The sequence below is a fragment of the Vespa mandarinia genome, chromosome 11, assembly GCF_050613455.1.
Source record: "Vespa mandarinia isolate Hongniang chromosome 11, ASM5061345v1, whole genome shotgun sequence".
Lineage (NCBI taxonomy): Eukaryota > Metazoa > Arthropoda > Insecta > Hymenoptera > Vespidae > Vespa > Vespa mandarinia.
This window is the reverse complement of record NC_140820.1, coordinates 2,295,511-2,310,000: the sequence shown is the minus strand read 5'-3', so window position 1 is coordinate 2,310,000 and position 14,490 is coordinate 2,295,511. Positions and strand designations below refer to the sequence as shown.

Below are 14,490 nucleotides of genomic sequence, written 5' to 3'. Positions count from 1 at the left end.
TTTAAATTTCTAAATCTGACGGTGGAGAACAAACGCTTGGAAAGTTTTCTTTAAAGTGAAGTTTACGTTCCAAATGAAAATTAATAACGAACAATAACCAACGAAAATTTTCGAATTTGAAAATAAATTGTACATTTTAGCATACTTTCAAAGATAAATTAAATGGTTCGGATTTAAATAGTTCCCTTATTAAGTAAATATCAATTATAATTATTACGTTTGTATTGTGTATGTATATAGTTTAATAGAAGACATTGTACGAAGTTGATTCTAATAATTTACTCTGTAAACATAAATATATACATACATATTTATACATATATATAATGCTGTCTATAAATAATATGCGAAATCAATTTTCTTTTTTGTTTTTTTTTTTTTTTTTTTTTAGCGAACACATTAATAATCTCGTATGCAAAAGGGGAAAAAAAAAAAAAAAAAGAAACGCAGAGACAAAATGAGAAAGAAAAAGAAAAAAAAAAGGAAGAAAGGAAAAAGAGAAAGAAAGAAAAGAATTATAAGGATGATCAATTTAACGCCATTAAAAATTACGACGAGTCACGTGTTAGTTAACGCCTAGTAACAATATGTAATGTAATATGGTCTATCATCAATCCTTTTCAACAAAGAGTATCCAGTAACGTGTAGAAAATAGACACTTATCTTTTTAACGACGACTTCGATCGATCGATACTTCTACACACCTCTTTACTTTTGATAATCCAAGTCGACAATAAGATTTATATTGGTAATGCTAACGTTACCTTTTGATAGTCTCTTCTCTCGGTTTACTCTACTTTTTCTTTTACGGTCAATAAAGCGGCTTTTCTCTACGAGAAAGATTCCCCTGGTGTTTCGGCTATTAGCTCGAGAGAATCGCATCTTCCCGATGGGATTTTAATCGAACCATTTGTTACATGCTCCCCGCTTTTAAGGTCCTTCCAACCCAAAGAATCCGTGATCATTCGGAGAAACACGTATAAAAAAAAAGAAAAAAAAAAAGAAAGAGAGAGAGAGAGAGAGAGAGAGAGAGAGAGAGGAGAAAACTAAAACGATACACTTACTTCGATCTTCATCGTTGTCCTTAACTTTAATCGTATTACCGTAACAAAATCATTATAAAACGTTAATAAATGAAAAAGGAAACGTAATTAAATCGTATTGCACGATTCTCGATTTAACGATCAATTAATCCGTACGAAAAAAATAAGAACGAATGAAACATTAACTTCTGTACGATCGAAGAAAAAGATTTCTGTACGATCGTAATTTTGCGCTAAGCGATCTACGTAGTTACCTACGTTGAGGAGAGCTGAATCGTGAATGAGAATCATAACGATTCATGAAGCATTAGCGTCTTTGATCATTTACGTTTTAACCTTGTTTATGTTTTGTTCCTATCTCTATCACTTTCTCTCTCTTTCTCTCTCTGTCTCTCTGTCTCTCTCTCTCTCTCTCTCTGTCTCTCTCTCTCTCTCTCTTTCTCTTTCTCTCTCTCTCTCTCTTTCTTTGTTTATCTTAGTCACAGCACCGAGCGAGGGACAGGAATATTTGGAGGTATTGATAGGCGTCCTCACCGCTATTATACTTCTTCTACTCATGGTCTTTGTTGTCATTTTGCTATTGAATCGACGACAAAAACTTCAAAGTTCACCGACCGTACTTAAAAATCCATTTGGATTCACGATCAATATGAAGGTACGTTGATTTATCCTGAAAAATTCGATTAATTCCCTTATTATTATTATTATTATTATTATTATTATTATTATTATTATTATTATTATTATTAATAATATTATTTCTGATCGTGCCACATTTTCTTCTCATGTTAACGTGAATGCTAGATAAAGTATTTAAATTATTCAGGGACTACTTCTAAATTTAACGCCCGGTGGTATGTTGAATGACAGCGGTAATCATGCATCGGTTGACGCGCCCGAAGACGTCAGCGTTCATGAATCATTAACTATGGAACAATTCGATTCCCCATTGGTTAGTCCGCAATGTAAATCGACTTATGCGATCGTAGCCAATTCCGGTAAGTATAACAAATATATTAAATTCTTAATGAATATCTACGATCCTCTAATATTTATTTGATTATCAAGAGATATCAATTATGAACATCGATAAATCGTAATACGATTATTTTCATATATGAAATATTGAAAAAAATGTCTTCCATTCATAGAACCACCAAAAGATTCAAATGATAATTCAACGATCTCCGAAGAAAACGTACGATTGAACAGTCGAGCAGATTCCATATTGGAACCACCAAGTTGTTCCTCATCGCCAACCGAATCAATCTCTCGTCATATGCATCATTACAGAACATTACAAAGTTACAGCAGTAACAGCAATAAACTTAATATGACAACGACAACGACAACGACGACGACGACGACGACGACGACGACGACGACGACAGGAACCAACGCCATCATTACTGCAACAACTACAACAACAACAACAACGACGACGACGACAACAACAACAGCAAGTTATCGTCGAGATATGGATCGTGGTCATTCAAAACGTTGGCACACAGCACCAAAAGAAAAATCTGTTGCATTACAACATAACAATGTTCCGTCAATTAACAAGGTAATTTATCATTGTATATATAAAATCGTTAACATCTGAATGCGATCAACGAGGCACGAAAAAAACCGTTAAACGTTTACTCTCTTTTTCTTTCTCTCTCCCTCTCTCTCTTTTTCTCTCTCTCTCTCTCTCTCTCTCTCTCTCTCTCTCTCATATACCATTATGCTCGATTTTATTTTTCCCTTACGGCAGTGATGGCGGCGCGACGAACATGACGGGGCATAAATTACTTTTGCAGATACCCGCACCCGTCGTCACTTGGAACATAGCTCCTAGCATGAACAAACCATACAAATGCAAAGAGATCGAACCAACCGGTGTACCCCGGCTTTGCTTGAGAACCACGGAAAAACTTGGCTCAAGCACTATCGGAGAAGTATTATTCGATCTGATAATATTTTATTGAACCTATTTCGATTTATACATATATATATATATATATATATACATATAAAAAAAAAAAATTTTCTTAATAGGAAATATCTCTAATGGCAAACTTATATTAAGCGTTACATATCTGCCAACAATTGTTCGTTTATCATTCATCTAGAAAAAAAAAAAATAAAAAAAAAAAGAAAAAAAAAAACAAAGAAAACAATAAGAAAGAATAAACAATTCATATTTCTATCCTATCAGGCTATCGTCTGTGAGACCGTAGACCTCGACGATGTTATACCAAGTGCTCCAAGATTGGTCGTGGCCCGTGTACCAACTTGTATCAACGACATTCGAACTGGGCACATAAGCAACAACGCTGGAGGGATCGGCATGCCCGGTACGAACGATCAAATGAGAGAAGTGAGGTTTCTATCTGGATTGTCCGATCCGAATGTGGCAAGGATCTTGGGTGTCTGTGCAGCTGAGCCAGCTCCATGGACAATCATCGAGTACACCGAACTCGGTGATCTTGCCCATTATCTTCAGTATAGCGTACCGCTTACAGGAACTTTAAGACCGACCTGCAATCTAAAGACCCTGAGGTACGATATAAATAAAGTAAATGGTATAGCATGTGCTTTTGTATACGCCCTACCTTTGGTTAACCCTTGGGGTAATCTCATGCACCGTTCTTTTTTTCTTTTTTTTTGTTTTTCTTCCTCAAAAAAAAAAAAAAAAAAAAAAAAAAAAACAAGAAAGAAAAAGAAACATAAAAGAAAGAAAGAAACAAAAAATGAAAGAAGTATAATAAATAACTTATCTCCGTAGTCAAAACTGTCTCCTCTATATGGGTACGCAAATAGCTTCGGGTATGAGGTATCTCGAATCAAAGAATCTGGTACATAAGGATCTTGCTGCCAGAAATTGCTTGGTTGGTCGATCATATGCCGTGAAAGTTACGGATATCGCAATGTGCAGCGATCTTTATAAGAAGGATTACAGCGACATTGGTGGTAGACCACCAGCACCGATCAGATGGTTACCATGGGAAAGCATTCTCTTGGTAAGAAAAAGATGAATAAGAGGATGAAGAAGAAAAAAGAAAGAAAAAGAAAAGAGATAAAAGAAATAATTCGAAACATTATTATTATTATTATATCGATGTAACGTAATCGAATAACATGATCGTTTCTATTTTAGGATAGGTATACATGTGCAAGTAGTACATGGTCATTCGCAGTAACACTTTGGGAAGTGATGAGTTTAGCCAGAGAAAAACCATTCCAACATCTCACCAATGATCAAGTTATTAGAAATGCCGAACATATGTATTACGGGGAGGAATCACAAGTATGAATTTTTCATTAAATTTCAATATTATAATAATAATAATAATAATTAAATGAAAATGATTAACGTAATTGTCGTATTATCAGGTATTCCTACCGAAGCCAACAATGTGTCCAGATGACGTTTACAAAATGATGTGTTCCTGTTGGAGAAGGGACGAAGAAGCAAGACCATCTTTCAAAGACATCTATTCTTTCTTAAAGAACACGATCGCGGATTATCGACCTGGCACATAACATCGATAAACATTGAACGAATTTTTGTTTCACGTTTCGAATAACAACGTTATCGGATGGGCTATGAGTAATTTGAAACGGTATTCGCGTATCATTTGACCTTCGGCATTCTCCTATTAAGTGAATATCTTTGAAAACTAATACTATCCCAATACAGAAGACAATTCCGTTTGAATGTACGAATCTGAACAACTTTCTAAGATCGTTTAACGACGAGAGCCGATAAACGGAAAGCTATTTGCGTTATAAGATGTCCCTATCTAAACGCATTATTATAATCTTTAGTACGTTCTAGAGATCCGTAAACTTCCGTAAATGCTAATTAAAGATTTCTTTGCTCCTGCTGATTGGATTTGCGAACAATTAGCTACACGTTTTGCGTGAACACGATAACGTGTCAAATAAGAGAGAGACTGCCAGAGTATGCGTGCGTGTCTATATGTGTCTGTGTGTGTGTATGTGTATGTGTGCGCGTATGTGTGTGCGCGTGTCTGTCTGTACATCGGACGAAAAAAACAGAAAAAAAAAAAAAGAAAAAAAAGAAAAGCATATATCGGACAAACTTACGTATTTTTCCTACGAGGGACACAGATTTTTTTCTTTTTCCTTTTCTTTTCTTTCTCTTTTTGTTTTTTCTTTTTTTTTTTTCTTTTTCTTGGAAATAATTCTCTTTTTTTTTTCTTCGAAAAATCTTGTTCGCGACCTGACGCAATCCCCTGGCGCCAAACGATTTCTCTTTTGAAACTCTATCGATTAAAGAAAAAAAAAAAGAAAAAAAAAAAAAAGGAAAAAAGAAACAAAGAAAGAAAGAAACAGAAAAAAAATAGGAAAAAAAGAACAAAAAGAAAAAAAAAAAAACTTCCGTCGAATCATTTCCCTCGTCGTAAAGATCGGTTGATGTGTGACACATTTAAGGGTATACGTTTTAACGTGACAAAGAAATCGATCATGTACTCCTTCACGGTCATGACATTCCGAAATTTTATGAACCTTTTGTCGTCGCGAAAACTTAGATGTCACGTTATCGTGACATTGAACTCGTTGTCACGCTACGTCATTGTCACGAAAACATACGGAGATTTGATTTTTAACTAAAATGTCGTGCCGTTGAATCGCGTGAAAATAACAAGGGTTAACGAATAAGGGATAGGAGGTGGAGCGGGGATAGAGGTAGGGATAGGGATAAGGACAAAGAAAGAAATGTCACTATGTGTCGTTACAATGTTACGACAAACAATATCCATGTACTACTTTTATCGTCACGTAAAGACGTATCCATCTTGAATCTGAAATTTGTAGGAAAAGGATAATTAATCGGAAAAAATCAAATGTTGCATGTAATTGATTATAAAAATTACATTAAATCGTTGAATTTATTTATTACTTTATACGATTGAACGATAAATGTTATTAATTTTGTCCTAACGACCGATCACAAATGCAATCAATCGAATCAGCGTCCTAACGCGAATTCATATATTTTCCTTTTTACGAGTAAAAATTCGTTGTGTACACTGTACAGTATTGTGAAAACGATAATGTTTAATAATATGCACGGCATTACGATACGAATAAGTCTACTCACTGTACATACAACAATAACAATAACGATAACAATGATAATAATAACAGCAACAACAAAAGCAACAACAAAAACAATAACAACAAACATAATACGTATGAATATCTATTGAAATCTGTGAAGGTTTTTAACGGTGCTCTTACGCTTGTTAGTCGATGATTGTTTCGGTTAAATAATAATAAGCGAGAAAAGCGCGCCTGAGTGATATGAAATAATCATTAATTTCGTCATTTATAATCTAATCATCACCGAGTATTACGAGCGTTTTTAACGAGAAAACATTTTGCGCAAAATAGAAATTTTGTAAATCGTCAAAAATCTCGCGATCGATTAATTAACAGCGCATTCATCCTATTTTCAATCGAAGAGAAAAAAAAAAAAAGAAAATTATGTCTCTCTCTCTCTCTCTCTCTCTCTCTCTCTCTCTCTCTCTCTCTCTCTCTCTGTCTCTCTCTCTCTCTCTTTCTCCGATAAAGTTATCGTTCGTATTTGATTGCTACAATTATTTTTTTCAACAAACAAAACCCGATGATCGATAAGACAAAGACGTCAATATGAAATCTTATTCTATCTAACTGAAACAATTTTTCCAATACTTTTTAGTATCGTAAACATGTTTTTCGACTTGGAAACGTAGCAACAAGTACTTATTATTATTATTATTATTATTATTATTATAATTATTATAATTATTATAATTATTATAATTATTATAATTATTATTATTATTATTACTACTACTACTACTACTATTATTATTATTATTATTATTACTATTATTATTATTATTATTATTATTATTATTATTATTATTATTATTATTATATCACGTATATTTATCGAGGAAGAAAATTTTACGAGCGTGTAAGTTGAAAAGCGAGGAGTATGCTGATAAGAAAAAAAAAAAAAAAAAAAAAAGAAAAAAAAAGAAACGCTATGCCTTTATGTAAATCCACTATCCTCTTTCTTCTTCTTCTTCTTCTTCTACATCTTCTACATCTCCGTCTTCTTCTTCTTCTTCTTCTTCTTCTTCTTCTTCTTCTTCTTCTTCTACTGTAACGTTTTCTTCTATCATTTCATTTACACTTGAAAACACACAGTGAAAGAAAGCAATGACAATTATTATACTTTAAGTGATATTAATAAAAAATGTAGATTAAGCCACATTGTGTTCTTTTTTTTACTCTTCTCGTCGTAATTATCACTCGTCTTTTACAAAGATCCTTAAGAGTTAATGAAAGCGAAAAGGAAAGGTGCAAAAAGAAAGGAAAAGATGGAAAAAAAAAAGAAAAAGAAAAAGAAAAGGAAGAGATACGAAAAAGCAACAAAAAAAAGAAAAAAAAAAAAAAAGAAAAAAAAACGAGAAAAAGAGAGAGAGAGAGAAAAAGATAGATCATAGATCTATTTCGTTCTTATCTTCTTTTTTTTTCTTTTTTTTTTTTTTTTATTTTTCCCCTCGACACGATATCTCCCACTCCATACTTTATTATTTGTCATAATTCGGACAAATATGTGTGTGTCTCTGTACACATTGATAGAATAAATTCTACCTGTGTCTCTTTGTATTTCGTTTATGTCTGTGGTGTAACGTGTGTATGTTTACGAACATTTAAAGATCACTCATCGCACCAACAGTTTTTCTTATCTCGGTATTAACCAGAAGGTCAGTATAACGAATAACAGGAAACATACTGTTATATATTATCATGTGCCATTATCGATTGCAAAAGCACAAATGTCAAAGAAGTTTTCTTATAAATAATTATAATATTAATTGACAAACAGCATCAATGAACTTAATTACTTTCTGTTAACGTTAGACATTGAACATTGGACCATGACTCATTAAAACGTAAATACATACATACTTAAGTATTCTAATTATGTTTTATCAGTAGGAAGAGAGAGGGAGAGAGAGAGAGAGGAAATAATTCGAGGAATATTTACAATTTCCTTATTGAATTCGTAGTATCAACTCTATATACTTTCATACATTCACAAAAAAACATAATAGAATTGTTTTCTCTTCACTTAAAGGAATAAAATAATAATGATCATCATTCTTATCAGTATTTTCTTTTAAGAAATTTCAACGATTCCATATGTACATTGTGTGAAATCTAAAACACTTAAACCAATAAGAAGATCATTCGAATATCTTAATCAATTTTACAAATTATTTTAAATTGTATATCAGATAATATATGTAATTAAGAGTTTTAATTCTGATAAGGTAAATCTTATAATAGAAATCCATTAAAAAGACAAGAGCAAAAAAAAAAAGAAAGAAAGAAAAACAGAAAGAATAGGAAAAAAAAAAAGGAATTTGGCAAAAGAAAAAAAAATTTACAATTTTAACGATTAACGTAAATAAAAGTTTACAGTACAAAAGTAATTAAATAACGCAAAAGTAATTAATTAGATCGCGTAAAATAAAGATAATAATATTGATAAAGCAAATGTGGATTAATATAGGAATAAAAAATAAATAATAATAATAATAATAATAATAATAATAATAATAATAATAATAATAATTAAAAGAAAAAGAAAAAGAAAGAAAATTTAAAAATTTACACCACGGAGGGATCGTATGGAGTATGTAAAAGTCCAAAAAAAAAAAAAGAAAACGAGAGGGAGAGAAAGAAAAAGAAGAAAAAAAAAAGATGAATAAGAAGAAGAAAAAGAAGAAGATAAAGTACTCGTAAGAAAGAGTAAAAAAGAAAAAAAAAGAAAAGAAAAAAAAATAAAAGATAACAGATATTTAAAAAATTTCCCAAATAAATTCTTTAATTATCGTATTAAATCGATCTAAATGATACGAACTTGAATACCTATAAATTAAGTTTTGTTTTTCTTACGATCACAATGATAATATCTTGCTAAATGATTTTTGAATGAAAAAAAATGAAAAGAAAAAGAAATGGAAAGAAAGAGAAACAGAGATAGAGAAATGGTGTTAGAGATAAAGAGAGAGAGAGAGAGAGAGAGAGAGTAGACAAAAAGAAAAAAAAAAAAAAGATATAATGAAATGCGCGAAGGCGTCAAGCAGATGTTTGTGTCTTTCTCTCTCTCTCTCTCTCTCTCTCTCTCTCTCTCTCTCCCTCTCCCTCTCTTTCTCTAACATTAACACTATCTCTTTCTCTCTCTATCTCTATCTCATTTCTTTCTCATCGAAACGTTCGTGCGCGCGCGTGTGCGTACGCGATAGTCAAGTCACCTTACGTTTATATAGTCCCACGAGGTGGGAAAGCGAGAGCATTAAATCGTCGACCGTCAGAGTGACACGCTACTCCTGTATACGCTACCGACAAAATGAAGTCTTACATATTCCGATTGACTATACTTTTGATACTGACATTCGCTGTAGCACATCTGACATGTAAGTGAGATTTCAATTAATCGATTAAGAATATAAATATTCCTATTTTTTTGTTTTTTTTGATTTTTCTTTCTTTCTTTTTTTTTTTTGTTTTTTTTTATTCGCGACAAATTATATTATATTTCATAATATTCGATGGATCACAATTAAAAAACATATTCATTATTTCTCATATATCATTTTAATATTTATATTATCCAACGACATATTCGTTATATTTATTTATATTGTATTATTATTTTGCATTACGTGTTATACTTTACTTTCAAGATTGCTTTCAAGATTTTTATATTGAAATATTACGAGCGTTCGATATTATTATTGTCCTTCTCGTTCAACCAATAATGAATAATTCGTTAAAGATATTTATATATATATATATATATATATATATATATATATATATATATATACTTATCCTACAACAATAGGATCCTTCAGTTCGTTCTATCTTCTTTTTCTTTCTTTTTTTCTTTTTTTTTTCTTTTTTTTTTCTTTTTTTTTTATTCCCTTATATCACCGTAGATATTGATATTTATTCAGGTAACAAGAAACTCTCAGTAATCTACGGTTCTATCAACTTCGTCGTCTTCTTCGTTCAGTCTTCATCTTTCGTCATCTATCTAATATCACTCTCAATTTCTTTCTTTTTTTTTCTTTTTTACTTCTCCTTGTTTTATTTATTTATTTATCTATTTTTTCTTTTTTTTCTATTTTTTTTTGTTTCCGACGCTCGCCGTCTTAAATTTCCAATCGATTTCTCTTCCGTTCTATGAGATATACGATGTCTTTATATTTAATAATAACATGAATAACAAATTTCCAATACGTATATATGAGATTCTAAATAAATTCATTTATTTATTTGTCTGTTTTTTCATTTTTCCTTTTTTTTTTTTTTTTTTTTGGTCCTCCCCCTTTAAAGCTGCGGAATATTGTCCATCAGAGAATTGTTTGCCCGAAGAACAATGTTCTATAAAAGTTAAAAATGGAAATTGTACGAATGGTAACGCGTGTTGTAGTATAGGTGAGTAGAATCTTTTGATTATTATATCTATAATATTTTCTAAAAAAAAAAAAAAAAAACATTCCATTGTTGAAAATATTACTTTCATTATTACTATTATTATTATTATTATTAACAAAAAGTACGAAGTAATCAATCTCTTCTATAAATTTTCTTTTTCTTTTTTTTTTCTTTTTTTTTTTCTACAGTTAAAGCCAACTATAGAACACACTGTCGTCATTTTCTTGGTGCCTGTATGAACAAATGCAACGACAAAGTTTGGATACGTGAAGCTATCGACTGTGCGGATAATCAAAGATGTTGTATTTTACTTTGAATTGATTAATCCATAAGATTCAGAAGTAGAGAAGAAGGAACGAATCTAAAAGAGATACAATTACCAACTTACTTTCTTTCATCGATCGATCTGTAACAGATCACTTGAAATATTAAACGAGACAGACATATATGTGTTTGTGTGTGTGTGTATATATATATATATATATATATATATATATTTATATATATATATGATAATCCCTAGGGGGGAAATTGAAAGATTTCGTAATTGGCTCATCGTCATACGCGTATATCCACCTACACACACATACACACACACATATATATATATACACACACGCACACATACACGCGAACACTATCACACAAATGTATATATGCGTTCGTGTTAAATTCAGAGAGACGCGTGCCGTACACGATCGTGTGCCAAAATGAAAGCGAGTCGACTGGTTTTACAATTATAACGGGATTCGATTTACAACGAGTCCTTTTTGCGTGACTCGCCCATTTAAAATGATTCTTTCAAATCTCAACACAACGCCTATTGGTCTCGATCAATCCCATATGTTATTTCTTTTTCTTTTCTTCTTTGTTTTGTTTTGTTTTTTTTTTCCTCTCTCTTTCCTTTCTAACAAAACTTTTTGTATTTGAATAAGATAATCGAAATAACGTGTAAATACGTGTGATAAAACATTTGTAAGAAAATTAGAAATAAGAAATAAAGACGTCAAATGGCGTTAATAAAGCTAATGACAGAGGCAAAAAGAATGAAAAAAAATGAAAAAAAAAAAAAAAAAAAAAAAAGAAAGAAACGGAAAAAGATTCTTCACCAAAACTCATATCCAATCAATGTCATATCCGATCTCTAAAGCCAATCGGATTATTTCCTTTGAACATATGCTACGTTAAATAATTTATGCGAAAACTTGATAACAACGAGACTAACGAATTCAAAGCTATCATTATCTATATAAGTGATTACGATAGGAATCAGTGTATTGCGTGATGATAATAATAAAAAAAAAAAAAAAAAAAAAAAAAAAAGAAAGAAAAGAAAAGACAAGAAAAAAAAACAACAAAAATCGCAACTTGACTTTTCGTAACATTTTGTTGGAATCATCGGAACTCTTCATACGTGCTTGGAAAGAAAAAAATAAAAAATAAATAAATAAAGAAAGAAAGAAGAGTTAAAAAAAAAAAGTAGGAGAAAGAACGAAGAGAATAAAGAATCGAAAGAAAGAAAAAAAAAAGGATGGAGAAAAGAAAGAAAGAAAGAAAGAAAGAAAGAAAGAAAGAAAGATCGAGAGGGAGACCGTTCGAAAGAAAAAACGAGAGAAAGAGAGAAAGAGAGAAGGTAAGAACAGAAAAGGGAGTGACCTGTAGCAAAAGAGCAAGTAAGAAAACGAAGGAGAAGACGAAGGAGAAGAAGAAGAAGAAGAAGAAGAAGACGAAGAAGACGAAGAAGACGAAGAGAGGAAAAAGAAGAGAAAGTAAAAGAGAAAAAGATCGAAGAAAAGATCACCCAAGGCAATGCAGTCGAACGCGCCGATAGCTCGTATGTGTATGTATGTGTGTGACCCACGCGCGCTCATACACACACACACACACACATATATATATATATGTACACACTCGCACATACATTCGTACAATCACGTTTTCTGTAGATGTATATGAGTATGTGTGTGGGTGTGTCTGTGTTGCTTGGCTCGTGTACGTACATAAAAGAAGAGGACGTTCGGTTATCCCGGAGGCCGAGAAGCGGCAGAATCATGCAGTCTCTCTTCCTCTCCTACCTCTCATACCCTCTCCTCTAACTATGGAAGGAAGAATAGCCGTAGGGTAAACGTGGAGGTGTGTATTCCATCGCGAGTGCGGTGGAGCTACGGTCGCCGTGCCTCAGGCACGGAAACGAGGAGAGATAGCGGCGATCTCTTCGTCTCCTTCTTCTCCTCTTCTACCACTTCCTCCACCTCCTCGCTATGCTGGAAGGTTATGAGAAGAGAGAGAGAGAAAGAGAAAGAGATTGTAAAGGAAAGAGAAAGAGAGAGAAGCTCTACGTTACCCTTAGGCTAACCAACGAGACGATGCGCTCCGTGATGCTTCAGGCAACTCCAGACCGTGCTTCTCCTTCTCTCTTCTTTTCCTCTTCTCTCCTCTCTTTTCCTCACCACTCCTCTCCTCTCCTCTCCATTCCTCTACGTTCCTTTCCTTTCCTCTCTTACCTCCCTCCTTCTCTATCTCCTTTCCAACCTGACCTGTGGCTATTCTTCCTCACCCCCCAACCATCTCCTTTCCGTTACCCACGCTCTTTCTTCCTACCCATCTCTACTCCTCATCCTCCTCCTCATTCTCCTTTTTCTCATCCTCCTCCTCCTCCTCATACTTCTTCGTCTTCTTCTTCTTCTTCTTCTTCTTCTTCTTCGCCATCGCCATCGTCGTCGTCGTCGTCGTCGTCTTCTTCTTCTTCTTCTTCTTCTTCTTCTCATTCTTTTTATTTTCCTCTTTCTCGCGTTCGGTCTTGAACGAGCAACCCTTTGGATCCTCTAATAATTCCACCGGCAAGATTTCTTCACATGACTAAAAGTTTTACATATTACACAAGATGATACCTAAGTACGTAAGTTACTTGGACTTGAGGATAAGTGGGCGGCGGGAGGGACGGGGAGTTAGGAGGGAAATTTTGCCGTTCTAATAAGGGCTCGAAATATGGGAACAAAAAGAGGATCCATTTTTTCCTTCTTCCGACCAATTCCTCCGTGCCACCCCCTTTCACACTCCCTATTAATATCTGCATTATCATTACTTCGATCGAATTTATAAGCGTAAGCAATGTTTTTCATTAATTTTTTCTCCCCATCGCATAAAATGCATTTTTTCCATTAGTAATAGAATAAATTTATGGGAAATATTTTCTTAATGGCCATAAAGTGTACTTAATAATGATCCTTCCTGTTCTTTTGAAAAATGAATCCATTGATTTATTTTCTCGAATCCATTACTAATTGATTCCACTAACAGCATCGACGTTACAATGTTACATTATGACAATTAAAAGCATACCAATGAATTATTATCTATGAGGATGGAAATGGGGTCAATGGAGCATGATCATATTAAATATGTGAACGATCGTAAATGTAATTGTCTTCAAAACGACGTAATAATTAATCAATATAATTTATAATATATAATTCCCTCTGCCACCCACCCCCACCTTCCCCCGCCTCCTTCCCTCCTTCTCTTCCTCCCTTTATATCGATCTTCTTAGAGATATATTTTATAGAACGAGCTAAACTTGTCATTTTCATCTCAATTTGTTCTACTTTTCTTGACTTTTCTCTCTCTCTCTCTCTCTTTCTTTCTTTCCTTGAGAAATTTCGATAAGACACATTTGTTATTCGCGTGTTCCGGGCCACTCTTCTTTCCTCCGGCTAAATATCTATCTATCCTCTTTCACGAGACGTGCGCGCGTGCGCGCTCTAGCGCGCTTACTTAGAGGGAGTAACGATGCCCTCGGGCTTCCTCGTGCGTTGCGGCTTCGTAACGATAAGCAACGAAATGAAATATTAATGAAGTACCACCGGCGTACGGCGACCGTTTTTCGCGAACGTTTCACCACCGATTACGTTCATGGATACCGCGG

General features: G+C 33.2%; 2 protein-coding genes across 3 annotated transcripts in view; both read left to right on the top strand.

Moving 5' to 3' along the window:
- LOC118441180 (discoidin domain-containing receptor 2) overlaps positions 1 to 6,867 on the top strand; it is a 66,176-nt gene extending 59,309 nt beyond the window's left edge. For both annotated transcript variants that reach the window (XM_085660275.1, XM_035865223.2), the window contains 8 exons: positions 1,523 to 1,698; positions 1,870 to 2,041; positions 2,195 to 2,610; positions 2,849 to 2,986; positions 3,247 to 3,590; positions 3,817 to 4,051; positions 4,189 to 4,338; positions 4,425 to 6,867. In XM_085660275.1, coding sequence (XP_085516401.1) covers positions 1,523 to 1,698; positions 1,870 to 2,041; positions 2,195 to 2,610; positions 2,849 to 2,986; positions 3,247 to 3,590; positions 3,817 to 4,051; positions 4,189 to 4,338; positions 4,425 to 4,574 — 1,781 coding nt within the window. In that variant the 3' untranslated portion in view covers positions 4,575 to 6,867. The remainder of the gene's footprint in view (positions 1 to 1,522; positions 1,699 to 1,869; positions 2,042 to 2,194; positions 2,611 to 2,848; positions 2,987 to 3,246; positions 3,591 to 3,816; positions 4,052 to 4,188; positions 4,339 to 4,424) is intronic.
- A 2,510-nt stretch (positions 6,868 to 9,377) lies between these two features.
- LOC118441181 (uncharacterized) lies at positions 9,378 to 11,656 on the top strand. Its single transcript, XM_035865224.2, has 3 exons — positions 9,378 to 9,538; positions 10,464 to 10,565; positions 10,754 to 11,656. The coding sequence occupies exons 1-3, from the start codon at positions 9,472 to 9,474 to the stop codon at positions 10,879 to 10,881; spliced, it is 297 nt and encodes a 98-aa protein (XP_035721117.2). The 5' UTR covers positions 9,378 to 9,471; the 3' UTR covers positions 10,882 to 11,656.
- The last annotated feature ends 2,834 nt before the right edge of the window (positions 11,657 to 14,490 follow it).

Coding starts and splice junctions, on each gene's coding strand:
- LOC118441181 (XM_035865224.2), top strand. CDS start 9,472: ATGAAGTCTTACATATTCCGATTGACTATACTTTTGATACTGACATTC. Junction 9,539..10,463: donor CGCTGTAGCACATCTGACAT/GTAAGTGAGATT, acceptor CCCCCTTTAAAG/CTGCGGAATATTGTCCATCA. Junction 10,566..10,753: donor TAACGCGTGTTGTAGTATAG/GTGAGTAGAATC, acceptor TTTTTTCTACAG/TTAAAGCCAACTATAGAACA.